The 16,812-nt window shown below is 35.9% G+C and overlaps 2 protein-coding genes across 4 annotated transcripts in view; one reads left to right on the forward strand and one right to left on the reverse strand.

The window, feature by feature from the left end:
- The window catches only part of Gycbeta100B (guanylate cyclase soluble subunit beta-1-like), a 110,622-nt gene that overhangs the window by 24,838 nt on the left and 68,972 nt on the right, over positions 1–16,812 (forward strand). The window contains exon 1 of one of the 3 annotated variants that reach the window (XM_069132102.1): positions 1,374–1,440. The exons of the other annotated variants lie outside the window; for them this stretch is intronic. The gene's annotated coding sequence lies outside the window, so the exon portion shown is untranslated. Of the gene's footprint in view, positions 1–1,373; positions 1,441–16,812 lie in introns of those variants that run through there. 3 annotated transcript variants of the gene reach the window in all.
- Gycalpha99B (guanylate cyclase 1 soluble subunit alpha 2) overlaps positions 1–16,812 on the reverse strand; it is a 48,371-nt gene that overhangs the window by 16,885 nt on the left and 14,674 nt on the right. Inside the window, exons 2-3 of the mRNA XM_069132096.1 lie at positions 2,486–2,559; positions 1,321–1,403 (exon numbers count right to left, since the gene is read on the reverse strand). Of these exons, the coding sequence (XP_068988197.1) occupies positions 1,321–1,403; positions 2,486–2,559 (157 nt within the window). The remainder of the gene's footprint in view (positions 1–1,320; positions 1,404–2,485; positions 2,560–16,812) is intronic.

Genomic DNA, 16,812 nt, shown 5'->3' on the forward strand with positions numbered 1-16,812 from the left:
ATTTGTAGTGACCTGTTAGATTTGCAAAGTTTTATACAACGAATAAAAATAATTGAACATCTTTAAAAAATACAGAATTTAAATCCCTATCGATAAACAAGCTATAACCTTTTCTTGGAAATTTCAACGAATGGAGTATTGCATGTTATGATGACATATTATATTGTTCTTAGTTATTGTTAGTGTCTATATTGTTTCATTCTTGCGAGTTTTAATCGTAAAAATTTATACCAATTTATCGTTAATATTAATCGTAATATTCTTTTAAACGTCCATTTCATTGTTTTTAGTAATTGCAGTAGTCATTACATTACGGTAATCACAAAATGCAGCGTACTGTAAAACAAAATTATAATGGATTTTAATATAATTAATATCGTTTCAATTAATATTACTACGATTTCTAGTTACGTCCAAAATGTTGCAAACTATGCTGCACAATTTACTAGCTATTGATATTAGTCATTAATAAGGTCGAAATGCGAAAAGAATATTAAACAAGGTGCAATTATTGATCCGAAATTTTGCTAAAATACGGGATATATAAAACGCGAAATTCGAAAATCACAGGAATAAAAAGATTAATGGTCGCTTGTCAGATGCGCACAAATGCTATAATTTTATGCATGTTTGTTAAGTAAAACGTATTCATTTCATCATCCTCTCGCAAACAGAAATTTGAAATTTTGCAGGGATTCCATGGAACGGTTAACGTATGACAAATTGTTTCTTTAACAAATGAGCACAATTCCCGCATTTGTAAAATTTTATTACTAAAAATGCAATATCATCGCGTTGACATAGCTAGAACAATAGTTCGATTTAACATTAGATAGCTCTTTAGAATTTTTTAGAAAGTAAACTAAGGACGACAAAAACGATATTTGGTTCTGTTTTACGAGTACAGTAGAATCTCGATTATCCAATGAATCGATCATTGAAATTTCGATTAGTGGAAAATTTGGATATGACCCTTTGTAAGATAGATTAGAAAACGAAAATGAGAAATGTGTAAATTCGTTCGAAGTAAATGATCTTCTCTGACATAAGAACAAAGTTAATCATCTGAAAAATTCGAGTATTTGAACAGCATGTACCATGATTTTAATTCGGATAATCGAAGCTCTATAAAAATTTAAAATTAAAAAAGAAAGTTGTAATAATGTATTATTACGTTCAAAGATAATTCTTTGAATTTCTGTTCTTCATTCCTTTGTACCTTGAAGCAAATTGTTAAAGTAAACATGCACACCATTCTGAATACGCACATACACACATATACACATACACATACACATCCTGTTAGCAATAACATCTTACCGTAGTGATAACTTAGCGTCTCGTAAATGTCCTCCAGTAAGTTATAGTTCTCCTCGGCGTCGACATTGCGGAACACCTTCTCGCTGAAATATCGAGCAAAACAGTTTGCGGTTAAGAGAGGTAGGAACTTCAATTAGAAACTCTCGCCGAGCATCTTTAACGACGGATTGATTCCGGAACGCGTTTCTTTGGTACTCGCTTTTCGAGAAACGCGATTCGTAACGTGAAATCGCGCACGTAAACAAAACAGTTACGAGCACGTACCATTCGGTTTCGATGAAATTCAGTTAGCACGGATCAGAGCGGTTCATAGAACGATAGCTCTTATTTTTATTGGTGATCTCGTTAATCGAACGAGTTCGTAATTCACTGTGTCGATCGTCGAAATAAAGAATGGGGGAAAGCTCTCCATAGAAATATTTATTAGTATTCGCATGGTTTTGAAGAGGGATGAAATATAGTATAATACGGATAGACTGTATGAAAACGGTTGATCAAAGTTTTTGAATGAGTTGTATATGTCGATATGTAAAAAAGTTATCCTTTTATCCTTTTCAACATCGAAAATAAAACGCAAATTAAAGAGGAAATATATTTTCGTGGAAAATTGCGTACAAATATTTAGCTGGGAACGCCGTATATAATTTGTGTATTTGATTTATTTCTGCATCGTCAATAGCCTACATAAGTTATTAAATTTCGCAGCTTGATGCGTTAACGTATACCTGGAAGCGGTTCTTTTCCAAGAATTGTTTAATTAACTTAATTAGTGTCTATTATGAATTTCCATTTATAGAAATATTTAAAAGCTTTTGTGTTTGCAGTTCCATGATTCAATAATATTTGCGATTAGCCCGACGCGACGATTTTGAATGAATTTGGAAATCGATGACAAATTCAGCTCATGATACGTATTGTACTTCGTGGAATATGGTTTTAACATTTATCGTGAATTTATTCCTTCGATGATGAACTCATGAAGTGAGAATTTCTAAATACATATCGATTCTCTCTTTCACGCTTCGTTTTGCTCGGCGACAGGAAAATTTCATTAAAAGCTTCGACCAACCTTTCCCATTTGTCCTCTATTTTAGGTGATATTTGCCGACGTAAGTTTGCTTCAAACGATCTTCGAGGGGATATATTTGCAAAATGAAATACTTACAGATACCTCGTGGTTGGATACGATTCCTCCTCTTTGCTTAAGAGAACTCTCAGAGCCACGGCAACCACCTCGTTCTGCAATAAAAGCGAAAGTAGAGATGTATAGCCGAGGAAGAAGATATCTTTCGTCGAATAAGACGTGTGCTGTGTACAGAATTTACGCACACATACTGACGATTCTGTTGGGAAATTGTCGGTGAGAATTATGGCGATTACAGAAATTGCAACACTTATCCTAGGATGCTTCGGAAACTTTTGTTCCGTTTCGAGTGTTTGCTCTCTTAGCTGACACTTTATATATGATGTACAGTCTGGCGTTAGTAGATTTAATGGCTCGTATCAGGATAAAAAGTTACTTCTACTTTCAACAAATTTTTCGATATGTTCTTTGTGATTTACAGCTGAGTTTCAAGTGCTTTGCACAGAATGTTATAACTTGTATGTTTTTCATAGCTGTCAAAGTAGATTTTATGTTGTATTTATTTATATTTTCAATGAGTGATTTTCTATTTATACATTGAATATAAATTTGATGAGAACATCTTTTACATATAGTGGTGGTGATTTTTACTGAAGATAAAAATTATTGGAAAAAGAGCTTTCAATTAAATATTTACCACGTGATATTAACGGTAAGAAGAAATATATCGACTTAATGTAAAGGTAGGTTAGAAGCTTCTTATCTTTCAATTTCATATAAAATGTCAATATTTGAATTCAGAGACATATTAGAATACTTCCTGTACTTACTTGGTAAATACTATCTGAACCTACGCGTATTTTCTACATACGTGTGAGTGTCATTGCGTACTCAGCTGTCTGACATTTAAACAGCGCGTAGTGGAAATCGGATTCCCGAGATGTAATTATTTATATTTCGAAAAGGAATTTCAAGGGTCTCGAACTTCATTTCGTACGTAAAAATTGCTACGTTTGGAATAAAAGTATAAATTTTAGGTAGATCTAAATTAAATGTTACTTAAATATAAGTTAGTTAATTTTCAATCTTTTATCGAAACGCGTCGAATTAACGGTATCGAAACATCAAGCAGACACTTTACTTTTATATCCAAGATGTCCTCAAATGTTCTAAAGATATCCAGCGAGCCTTAATCTCCGACAAAACCTTCAATTAACTTAATAAGCTTAACAACGTGTCGATTTCTCGTAACCCGTTTCAGTAACTTATATTTTTAGTAATTGGAAGAAACCAATATAGTCGCTGCAGTAAGAACGTTTCGCGTGACAGATTTTTCGAGAACTTCGCATAAACCACATCTGTCACTGGGGACTATAAGAAACGCGACCATGCTTCTATCCTTCTAGTGAACCCATAAAACGATCTTACTGTCAGGAACGATTACGACTGAACGATTACCTTTTTTCCTACTTTCTTCACGACTTTTTTTCACCTACACTATAACTTCCCGAAATATAGTTTTCTTTTACGATGCACGCGTAGGTTACGACGGAATTAATAATCACTTGAGATAATTTGATAGAGGTCGCTCGCGAACCGATCCAGCTTTTAATCGTAAATTATGACGAGCACTTTGCGCCAGAATTTATCGTTCCACTTGGTATTCCGCCACGGTTAACTATGCTCCGAAGGGAACGGGGGAAACAGAGAGGGAAGGAGCGAGAATTTCTACTCTCGAAGCAGTTATGTAGGGCATTACTATGCCTACGCGACCTTCGTTGCCAGGGTTGAACGCAAAATCGCTCTCTGACCGGTTCTCGACGTTGAATCACATTGAATTACGATTTGCATTATTCCTCTTTGCCCACCGACAAGAATTCTCTCCCTAATTTGGATGTGAACGCGTGCCTCGACAACCCGTTACCTCGTAAACTAACTTCTATTTACGATTAAGGTTACAGTCGAATGCGTTCTAACTTCCCTCGTTATTTACGATCCCTTTTTATCCTTGTCAATCCCTTGATGGGAATAATATGTATAAATTATTTGTGCCCAGATGTGGGATTGTCAAATGGGAGTGCAGTTTGTAGAAAAAGATAGGTGAATAATATACCTGTAATATTATTAAACATATTTGCTTTTTGCCAATTGATGATAAATTCTCAGTGAATCGTTTATGTAATTGCTCTCGATTATGGTGATAATAGTAGCATAATGTCTGTTGGGAGGATAATTGTAGTAATATCAATGAGTTTCTTGCTACCGGAGGAACAGCTTCTGGACTAAGATAATAGCTAAGATGTCAGCTACTAGTACATACTCTCATTAGGTTAAGAGTCTAAATTAAGTTTTTGCATGCGAGGATTCTGTAATGGAGTCAATCCCTCTGTACGAGATTATATGGTTTTTACATCTTATGTTGTTATGTATTATTAGGACATTATATATATAAATTACCATGAGATTTTCTTGACGGTAATATTACAAAATTTTAGGAGCTATTACAGTCTTTTTCTTTATTTTAAAAGTTTACGTACGTCAATGCAAAACTATACAAAGACGTTTCTACTGCTTCATGGATTTTTATATACACCGGAAATGTTTTTACATAGGATATATTTTTCAGGACACAGAATAAATTTCTAATCCGATAGCACTGGTTCGTAAATCCCATATGCCGGTTACTCGCACTGGAAAGTACCGTAAGGTCTCGGTGATGTATAAATCACAAGCGACAAAAAAAAAAAAAAAAAAGAAAGAAAATGGCGAAGATCGTATATCTGAAACAGTTTCGGCAGAAAATGAAATTTAACAGTTATTGCTGGTACTGGAATCCTTAATGATATTTATTATCGAAATATATCAAGCAAAGAATAGGGACAACTTCGAGAACAGTAGCGCTTAATTCTTATGAAATTGGAACCGCTCACCGTTTTAAAATGGCGGTGTTGGCTAACGAGCACTTTATGGCAAAGTTCCCAGAATTGCGAATGGAGAGGTTTCAGTCAACAAGCTACCAACTTCAGAAAGATGTATCATGTCGAAGAAAAGGCTGCAAGTGGCTACGTGCAAACGCGTTTGACATCTTGTAAAAGCAGATCGAACGTCTCTTTGTGTACCGACTTCGTCGAGATCTTACATGGAAATGCGAGTTTTTAGTCTGAAACGGTGACAGGGAGCAGGAGGCGAGTGGAAGAAACACTCGTCTCGATCGATAACATAATCTCCATTGTCGTCCGGAATCCGTTACTTCTGTTTGGCGTCAGTACGGCCGCGTTTCATGAAAAGTTTCTCGATTTAAAAGGTAGGACGTAGAAGCGTTCGCCAATGTCGAGTTGATTAAATTTCTTTATCACTAGCGGAACTCTTAAAAAGGAAAGTAAACATTTGAAGAAGTAGGCAAATGGACGAGAATTTTATTTCCTGCTACTTCGGTTTCAAAAACCTCGACCAGCTAAGAGTGGCGTGCTCCAATCGAATTCCCAGTCAAACTTCTTCCTGATCAAACAATAGCTCCGGTCTTGCGACACAGAATTTTTAGTCCGCTGAGAACTATGGAAAGATTCCGAGTGTATTTTCGATAATATGTTCACAACAATTGAGAAAAGGAAGATTTTCATCGAGTAATTGAAAGTATCGATCATTATACAGATTTTTATTTGGACTATCTATTCAAATTATTAGTAATATACATATTACAATTAAATGCGTGGTTCGTCAGTGTTTTCGTGAAGTTAAAATACCACTTTTTCCCATGCTAATAAGAAGCCCTATGATCAGCATAACACCGAACATTTATTTACCAAATTTTATTAGTCGATCTTTGTTCTCTTATACGCAACCTATTTCTACCTGTCTGTCAACCTAATATATCGAACAGTTATCGAATTTATTATATTCCACACTCGACGACACCTTTTACACCTTCTCGAGGGACGTGACAGTTTTTCGATACCATTCGTAACCGTTTTCGCATATGATTGATGACAGCCGTTCTCCTATCGATGCGTTAGGCGCGCACCTATGTCCGTACAGTCGCCACGCATACGGAGATCTATTAAAAAGAATTATTAGAATTTCCATAGTTGCTGAGTCGTGTTATGAATGTCTCGAAATCAAACGCGATCGTGATCGTAATTAATTCACATGGTTGGGCACATAGATAAGATTCGATCGATGAGGATTTAGACGGTGGGCTTAATCCGAGACATCGATCGGCTAAATAATGTAATAACTCGCCGTATACACACTTGCGCGAATAATCCGATTGGAAATTGCGCGCTCTCTCTCTCTCTCTCTCTCTCTCTCTTTCTCTCTCTCCCTCGAGGGCCAGTAATTTTCCAAAGTTACGTGAATTCGTTGGTTAGAAAATTGGACACGATAGAACTGAACGGGTGTATGTAATCAACGAAAGTGAGAAACGAGTTTCAGTATTTCATGGGAATTCTGGCGCGATTAGCTGATGCGTCCCATGCTACGCTGAGTGTAATATGTTGAATGGAATTTGGCAGGAGTAAAGATCTTCCGGGTACACAATGTCTCGATAGCGGTGCTCCAATCGGGGCCAAAATCGATAGAGCATTTTCTGGAATAAAAGTAGAAGGTCGCTCAAACTACTCATGAAGAACACACGTTTAATTACGAATCGGTATTTATGGTCGATAAGATTTCTCGAAATTTTTCCACACTTCTCTTTGTTTCTTTCCTTCTTCTGCTTTTGATCGGTACGCGACAACACGTTGAAAGCTCCGGACAAAGTTTCGTCAAGATTTTCAGCGAGCTTTAAAGGTATTATACGATACACTCGGACGCCCCGCTCTTTATATACCTCTTCTACCTTCTCGTTTTGAATATGCATCAGGGCTTTTTGCGCTTCTTTCTTAGCCTCAAGCTTATTAATGCGTTGAAAGCTGTGAGCCATACGATTTTTATACTGCATACAAATCTGGATATCGTGCGCCACGTAACGAATACCGTGTAGCAAAGTGAATTGCTTTTTTTTAACATAACGAAATCACAATATTTTAAATTTTTAATCAACATCCAAGGTTTCCTCAATCTTGCAACAACGAGTTTTCCATTTTGTAGCAAATTCAATTCTATGCAGATTGAATTACGTTATGAATATAATCTGTACAATTTAAGGGTATGGTCGTTATTATTTTAAAGAATTTTGCATCTCTGACAATTGCATGGTTTATTGTCTTCCATGAAATTTTACGAACAACGTAATTTGTCGAAAATATAATCCGTACAAACGTTTTTCTAATTAAGTTTCGCATCCAATTTTCCAAATGTACATTTTTAGATTCAAAATGAGCACAATAAAATTCCTACATATTTTTGAACACAACGCGTACAGTTAAACGCGATATAACTGAATGCAGGCGTTCATTACTGAAACCTGTACTAAATATCTTTTTACGTTGCTCGTAATGAAGATAATACCATAATCTTTCATAATAAGTTTTTTATGATACATATAGTATATTCAGAAAAAATTTTCACAAGTATTCGAATACTTTCATGTGCCTGTGCATAACTGAAAGCACCTAATTATTCTAACATCGCGTTAAAACGAAGACAATATGAAAATTACATTCTGCACTCTATATACGCCGTACGTGCGACGAAATGCAAAATCCATAGCAGCAGCTGCGAGTCTGTTTCAACTTGGCGCGAATGCGAAGCGTCGCCGACGGGATTGAATTTTTCAACGCAGTGCTTGAATTCAGGTCGCATTGAAAAATACGTCAAGGGACGTTATCGTGAATCCTAGAAACAGGGCCTGACAGGTAACGCGAAATTAATTGTTTCCCTGCCGATGACTGACACGGAGACAGAAACACACTTGGTGAAGCCCGGGGACGACGCTTAAATTGGTCGAGTTCCGTTCCATTTTGACGATTTGAACGGGCAGAGGCTTGAAACTTCGTTACTTAGTCAAATTGGCGGGAATCAAGTTTTCCACGCGCGTGCACTTACGAAATCGCGTCGAAAACGCATTCACGATCGCCGTGAAACGACATTAGAACGAAGGTTGTCACGCGGAAAACAGCCAATTTCATCTCTTATCAATACGGTCGAGTAATTTTAGTCGACACGAGTATTGGATTTATTCGTTGTATCTCTGCCATGCTGCTATACTTGAACACTTTCTCGAGGTTACCGTGACAATAACGAGTTTCTCTTTTACATCGAGGTAACATATAGTTAAAATTGTTCGCATATGGGTTGCGATTCATTTTGATAAATTGCACCGATTCAAGTACTTGAACACATACCATAAAAAGATCCATGAATATATTATGCGCGTTATACAAAACTTCTCGAAATTTCTTTTGTAACGCGACATAACATATTCATTCTCCTTGTTATATTAGAAACTAAAGACCGCATAGATTTATGCATTTTATAAGTAATCTATGGACTGTATTAAGTTATGTTTAGAAACGAAAATTTCAATGACCAAACTTTAGTTGGATAATCTGTCTTGAACTATTAATTCTCCTTAACTTTTCGCAAAGACCCGAGATTGGAATCTGTTTAAGTTTTAAGAACCGAAATCATTGTTTTATTAACGTTATTAAATCTTCTTATAGCGATGTTCTTCGTAAACTTTTAGATCTTCTCTCCTACTTTTAAAGTCTTGTAACACTCTATATTACGTTAATGGATGGTCTGAAATATAAATACATACGGCGTTATCTTGCTGAATTAATTATAGCGTCATTAACATCAGATTTAACATTAAACATTACCTACATCTTTTAACTCTGGTGAAAAGGCATATGATAAACGTTTAGAAAAATATATATTATGATTCAAATTATTTGAAGGAAAATTTAAGTTTATTAACATCGAATTTTTTATTTTCTTTTTTTTTCTTTTATTTCTCATTTGTCATCTTTCCTGTATCTTTGGCTAAAAATATGTACATCTGTAAGAAAGCCAGATTAACGAAGTATAAATCGTAGGACAAATGACAGTAGAAGAAATGACAGTAGAATTTGAACGAACCTAATTTCGAGCTGCTTCCAACATTAACGAACAGTGTTGCTCAAACACCAAGAAAAGTTTCGGTGAGCTCCAGATTTTCTCGAAACTTTTGGACCTTCTTCACAAAGCGCCTTCAAAACAAGTACCTTCGCTAGAATTAAATTTCTCTTGACAACTAATTCTACTTTAAAACACAAATGCTTCGTGCTGAAATAACTGACCGTCGATCTAGAAATATTTAACTTTGACATTTTTTACTTTAGAGGATAATGATTTTCTAAAACGAAAAAAAATAATAACACAATTGAGACAAAGGTCTAGTTCGTGTTCAATGATAAAAAACGAAAAGAAACTGTATTGTACACTTGAATACAATATCTAAACAGCATATGAATTGTATAATAATCCTGGATACTACGACACAGCTTGGAATTAATATTTTATAAACGAAATCGCTTCTCACGTGGTTTTCTCGTATTCGGATTTCATTCGTACTTGCAAATATTGATATGATCGGACGAAGATTGAAAATTTTAATATACACAGTGTGTACATAATCGGAAATCGAACTGAACTCGAGCGCTACGGAAATCCTAGTATGAACCCTGTATGAAAATCAAACGAGACTGACCTAGGCGAAAGACGCGGTTCAAACGATGTGTTGATTCCCGATGCAATCACGGAAAGCGGCTACAACAATAGAAGAACAATGTGGGATTACAATTGCCAAGAGGCAAAGCATTGTGAGCTTGTACTTTGTTGCTCGTTAGAGCTGATCTGCGGCGAAGATTTGTTTCTGGTGTTAGAAGAAGCGGTTTAATAAAGACACCATTTTTACTCGAAGCGTGAACACGTACAAATGCCTGATTTTGTCATTCCGTTTATCGAATCTCGAAAATTTGTATCTGTAAAATCTGTAAGAAAGAAAGGAAGATGGGAGAAGAGGTAGAAATAGTTGTTTGCAAGAAAATAAGAAGGAAAATTCTTGTTTCTGTTTAATATTAATATTGATAAAATAGTTTCAGGTAGACCTATAATCTGCTCTTGTGTGAAACCAAAGTTATTCGATTACCCGTACACCGTGATTCATGATTAGTTTGGATAATCAAGGTTCTACTGTAACACATAGGAGATCCTTTGACACCGGAGATCATTATTAAAATCGCAGTACGCAAGATATTTTGTGTTTCTTTCATGTTTGCGATGTATTTTGCATTTGGTATTAATTTACTTGGTTATTTATACACTTACCATTATTGTCTCAAATCAGAATATAAGTTTTGTTTTTATATCGAATATCCGTGACGGTTAATTACGTTTTGAAGGCGAATAGCTGAAAAAGCAAGTAGACGTGAGCGAAATGAGGTCGAGATGATAGAATTACGATGGAAAGGGATACCGTTTGTACGTCAAGCCAGATAATACATATTTATCCGATCTATGGTTCTTTCCTTCCATTTCTATTCGTACAACACCATATTACATGGTCTCATAAATCTTATATTTCTGAACGATGAATTCCGAATATTATATAATATTTAATATGTGCAATTTGAGGATTAATTAACGAATATCATATCCATCTAGTTACCAGATTCACTGGATTCAAATTATGTTAATGACGGCTAGCCGTAATATATTTAAACGTTATATCGTATAATTAAAATTTCGTAATAACGTAATTCTGAAAAGGCGTAGGTAGACCGTACGTAATTTGTGCTAGTTTAATTTTTCTTTAATTGGAGCACGATTTTAAAACATACAATAAGCACTGTTGCAAATAAATATTCCAGAGTGTATAAAATCTATAACGAATAGTTGTATTTTACCATGTCACGTTTTTTCGGTTATTTTCGACTCAGTTATATTTTCTAAACATCAAAGAATATTTGAAATTCGAACGAAATATGAAAAGATTCGAATTGAAATAATCCTTCTTCGTAGCAGAATTAATTTCTTTCTTTCTTTCTCAGAGAAATAAAAACTGGTCATTTTTTTTTGTACTTCGATAAATTCGATCTAAAGAGATTAAACACTGATTTCTTTAGAACTTATCACTGACTGGACCGTTCACCTGCGTTCTCAACTCAACCCTTCTCTTACGTTATTAAAATTCGTCTCTCGATTGTCATGTTGTCTGGTCGATTATTCCTTTAGGCACCGTGACGCGCAGCTGTGCGAAGAAATTACGCGGTCTACGTGAAACACAGCGGAAGGAAGACGGTTCCGAGCGCAGAATAGAAACGGGAGCGTTGCTTGCGGCGCTTCTCCGTGGATAAATGCAATTGAAACTGTACTATACGAAAAATAACGAGATCTGTCGAGGGTAGACGCAGGCTGAATGCAATAACGCGACGATTCTTCGTTCGAACATCGATTTCCCGCTGCTTTTATCTGTCAACCCGGGAGGATGCACGCTAACAATTTATGAAAGCGTAAGATATCGTTGATCTTATTGTCACAATGTTACGTTTATGGAAGATGCAAATGATGGAATTGAATTTTGGAACTGAGACATTCGGAATGCAGAAAATACATGAGCAGAAACGCGATAAGACTAAGCGTCCGAGATGCAATATTTAAATGTCTAAGGAGGAAAATATCGAATAGTGGAATAAAATTTAGTTTTTCGCTTGTTTTGTCAATTGTTTTATTATTATCAATTTATTAGCTTATTTAATTTAATATTATGTAAACGAAATACATACAGAATCTGATCAGAAAGATTCTTCATTGGAAAATAAGGGGACGTGTAGATATATTTTGTTGCCACTATATTTATTTATGCACAAATTCAGAAACGTTTTAATTTGAATTTCTAGTGAACTGATATTGTTGGTCGGCAAGAACAGGCAACCTTCTTGTTTTACTCGAACACGAAACAGCAGCAGGAATTATATCTATTCACAGAGAGATGAGAACAGTATTGTGTCACTTCTTCGCCTCCGTGTTACTAACTAGGTTTATATAATTTACTCAAGCTCTACCTTCGAAAAGTATTTCTGCCTCGCGAATGATCCTACATTATTTACTATATTTAAAATCGTAAGTTTATAACATTGCAATTTCTTGATAATATGAAACTTCTAACACATAGATAGTGAACTTTTAAGAATAAAGATAGCTCTCTATTCTTTCTACTTCTTTTTGTGAGGGTAAGAATGCGGCCAAAGGCGAATATTGGCTGTTTCTCTGAAGCATCGCACTTTTAAGAAGAAAATAATCTCTTGCTGTAGTTCGGGAATGGAAGAACATAGGTCGGAGCAATCATTCTTTGAACACGAAGCAATGAAATTTAAGATCCAATTACGAAAATTAAGATAGAGATATTGTTTTCTCACTCATATTTTATATTTATCATTATATACCACAATCTCTTTGCACCGTGATATAATTTTGTTAGTACAAAATACGCGAGTGTACACAAACATCATTTTATTTTATTTAAAATGCTTTGCTCGAGTTAAATAGAGCAGAAATTAAGATCATAACGAACACATAATTGTTCACAGAAGTTGCTGAAAAGCAGTGTTTATAGTCGATGATGGATGCACAAGTGAAAAGCTCGACGATAAAGCGGCGAACTGGTTTAGAGTTTCGAAGAAACCGGGCGAAAAATTGAAACAACGTGTTGTACCACTAAAAGTTTACGTAATTCCCTCCCGGTCGATGAGCGTTCCATTATTCTTCGGGCAAAATGCGTTATAAGATTGCGAACGCCGAAATTGCCGTTCCATTAGCTTCATTTAATCTCCATGGAACGATGTCTCGTGCCTTTGCCAACATCTGTACTTACACTTCTTTCGACAATAACGTTTATGTTCTTGTATATCGTACGCATATTTGGGCCTTCGCACGTTGAAAACGCGCTTTGGGTTTCGCGACTCGATAAAACTTACGTCTTTGCCTGATACATTCCGCCATATATACAGAGGATTATGAGCATGGCTATGTAAGAACTCGTTCATTCGAGAAATTGCATTCTTGTTTCAAGGGAATTAATCGACTCGGGCTTGATAACAAGAAAAAGAATAGGAAACATGGTAAATAAAAGAGGGAAGTAATATTGGAAATATATACGTGACACGATAGAGTAGCGATAACAGGGATCGTACAAAGCGGATAGAACGTTCCGATTGAAAAACGATACACGAAGAATCCGAAACAATACGAAACCGCAAATTCGGCGACGAAAAGCCGTCAAACGGTGTTTACAACGACTACGTTGTGGCAAACGATGGCATTCCAGAAAAAGAGCATGTGGTAAAATTTGTTACAATGCAGGAAGAGAAATAGAGTTTGAAACGTTATCACTCTTTTGTAACGATAAACCTATTATGTAGTTTTCGTTGTCTTTCAAGCTGCATGTTTTTCGTAAAGAAACAGGTCTTGTTAACAGTTTTGACCGTGATACTTAATTTAGAAGCACCAATCTAATCGAAGAAAAAATTGATTATAGAAGTTTCATAAATGTGAATGTATTTATCAATATGTACCTTGCAAACACTTCGAATAACAACAAATTGGCAAAATGAATTAGTAATTATTGACGCACTGAATATATACATATCTACTCGTCCATAAACTCGAATAAACACAATTCAGTTAAAATTTTTTCGTTTAGGATGAGTGGAAATTATCAATTATTATTATTGTTACCAACTGTTATGAATGTAAATTACAAAAGGTATTGCAGAATGTTATAAACGTTTCGCGAGAACGTATGTAGCTTTTTTCCAGCAAATAAGGCCACGCATTCAGTAATTGCATTGCGAAACTCGTTATATTGCGATACTCATGAAATGGAAAAGCTATTCCACGAATTTTGAAAATGTATTTCTTTGAACGAAAAAATATTTGAAATATTTCACTTATTTGTTCATGTATAATATCTCCCTTTCAAATTATATCCTATTACAGATATTATTACTCGCGTCATATCTGTTTACTTTCATTATCTGTTAACAAAAGGAGAAATACTTTTTTGGCTAAATTACGATACCTTATACATACGTATATTATGCATGTAACAGAAATTCCAATATTTAAAATAAAACAAGTATTTTTTCATCTTTTTTTTTGGTTTTCCGTTAATCTCTCCGATTAATCTCTCGTTATTACTTACACATACAATTTCATTCTACCTACTGTCAGGCCAATTGTTTTTATAAAACGATTTATATAATCGTGAACTGCTATTTTAAAAATCATTCGATTTTACATCATATGTTTCTAAAATAATAATGAAAAGACAAACACGAGTGAACCGAAAAATCTGAATAAAATCAAAAGGTGGGTTCGTGCTGTTTCGAAATTCGTGACCTGAAATTTTCCTTCTCTCAGCTCCTCTAACTAAATATTTGGTTCTCCTGGCGTAAACGCAGCTCGAAACCTCAAGTCTTTTTAATCGAACCAGCATGTTCGTCGAGCGAATTTGAATATCGGTCGCGGTCGTTATTCCTTCACCCTCGCCGTGGCCTGTAACACCGAATCGATCACGACGTTTCCACAGGCTCGCCACGGGGCCGCAATAGTTACCCTGGTATCTGGTTCGGAACGCATCCACCAGTCAGGCGATTATTTTGAGACGTTGAAGCACCGTAAAAGCTGCGAAATAGAGAGAATGAGAGGGAGGGAGTGAGAGAAGGTACGTATCGATCGAGTGTATCGCGTGTATTTTCCATTTGCACCTCGGCGAGACTCCGATGCAGCACAAAATCAGGGCCACAATATTTTAGGGTGACGCGACGTCGAAACTCGTTTTCGTATCTTGGCCGGAAACCGGCGAGCAGGCCTCGCTCAAGTTATTTATCGTGACTCCTTCAACCGTGTTAAGCTCCCCTTTATCGAATTAAACAACGACCAACGTTCTCTCTAGGTATTAACCCTTCCACCGCTATTATATCTATATATAACCTTTGGAAAATTGTTCGTCATACGTTGTGAATTTGTTTGCGTGTCCACATAGAACCATTTAACGAATGCTATGAAATTTTTCCTATTTATGGTTACCATATTCTTTTTGCTTTTGTACTCGTAGATAAAAAGCAAATTGCGCAAAAGAAAAAATATTCTCTGAACGAACTTCATGGGATTTCTTCTTTTCAAAAAGGCGAAGAATTTTATTAGATCTCGGGTGGAAATCCCGAGACGCGATGATCAGGAAGCTAACCATTCGACTACTTCGCGATTAGCGACTGGTTTAATCCTCCGGTAGTCGGCATCGTTCTTTTATGCGTATCAAATGGATTGTAAAATTCAATTTAACGCGGTCGAAATAATAGAAGATTCTCCGGTGCCCGATTCGCCTTCCACGGTTATCTTGTTTAACGGATGAATCTGATGCCACCGTTCTATTTATTTGTTCGCCGTTTATTAATTGAACGCGAACCTGGTTTTTCTCTGATTCGTTTTCCGACTGGCTACGCCCCGCGTCGGTTCGTCTGCAACAGCGGGAAAACAAACGATCTGCGATTTTGCTGTGTCAGTCCGTTTTCTATCCTGCCCTCTGTTTTCCCGAAAAGCACGATGAATCGGCGGCGCTTGAAGATTCCGCGAAATAATCATTGCGTTGGCTTCGGTTTCGTGGAATGTAAAGACAGACAAACGACGAGACTATTCCTTCATTAGCGAATCACCGGCAATTTGCAGGCTTAGTTATTTTATTTGAAGATATCGTTAAATTGTTTTGTCATTAAAATTTTATTTGATGCAATAAGTATCGAGAAATGGCACGTTTATGACCGTAGAACGGGATATCGAGAGATTGCGCTTTAGTTGTTCGAGTCTCTCTACGCAAGTTATTGAAACACACTATACTTAAAGTTGAACACTTGAAACACTGCCTGTTTGCCAAACGTTAATTCTTGAAGGTGTATGTGTTCGTATCTTCTGAAACGACAATCAATTGTCCATTAGTTAGATAATAATCAACTGTTCATCATAACTCCTGGTTATAGCGATCTCCCCCAAGAGACGTTTCTGTCTCTAGATTTGTTGGGAATTCATGGCTGAATGTCCCATTAACCATGTCCCTAATTAAACAGTTATTAGAATACAGTACTCGTATTATATTCGACTATTAACTGTTGTTGTGCAATTTCCATATATTCCTCCAATATTCTACCAATAATTATTGGATCACAATAATAAGAAGTTATTTTTATGAAGTAATTCCTAAAAATTCGTACAAAACAAAGATTTCTTTCGAGAGCACCCTACACAACTCTTGCCTGAAATTTTGTGTGAAATTTATATCAACATTAGATGCCACTCGTTGTATCATCATTCTCCACAGATGGAATCTTTTACATGGTTTTGTCCCTTCATATGAGTAATCAACACGTACGATAGCAATCATGTTCACTAGTACGTGCTTGTCACTTATGATGTTGCATTATCTAGTGCCC

This window comes from Bombus flavifrons, chromosome 2 (genome assembly GCF_040668555.2).
Source record: "Bombus flavifrons isolate JBK064 chromosome 2, iyBomFlav1_principal, whole genome shotgun sequence".
NCBI classification, from domain to species: Eukaryota; Metazoa; Arthropoda; class Insecta; order Hymenoptera; family Apidae; genus Bombus; species Bombus flavifrons.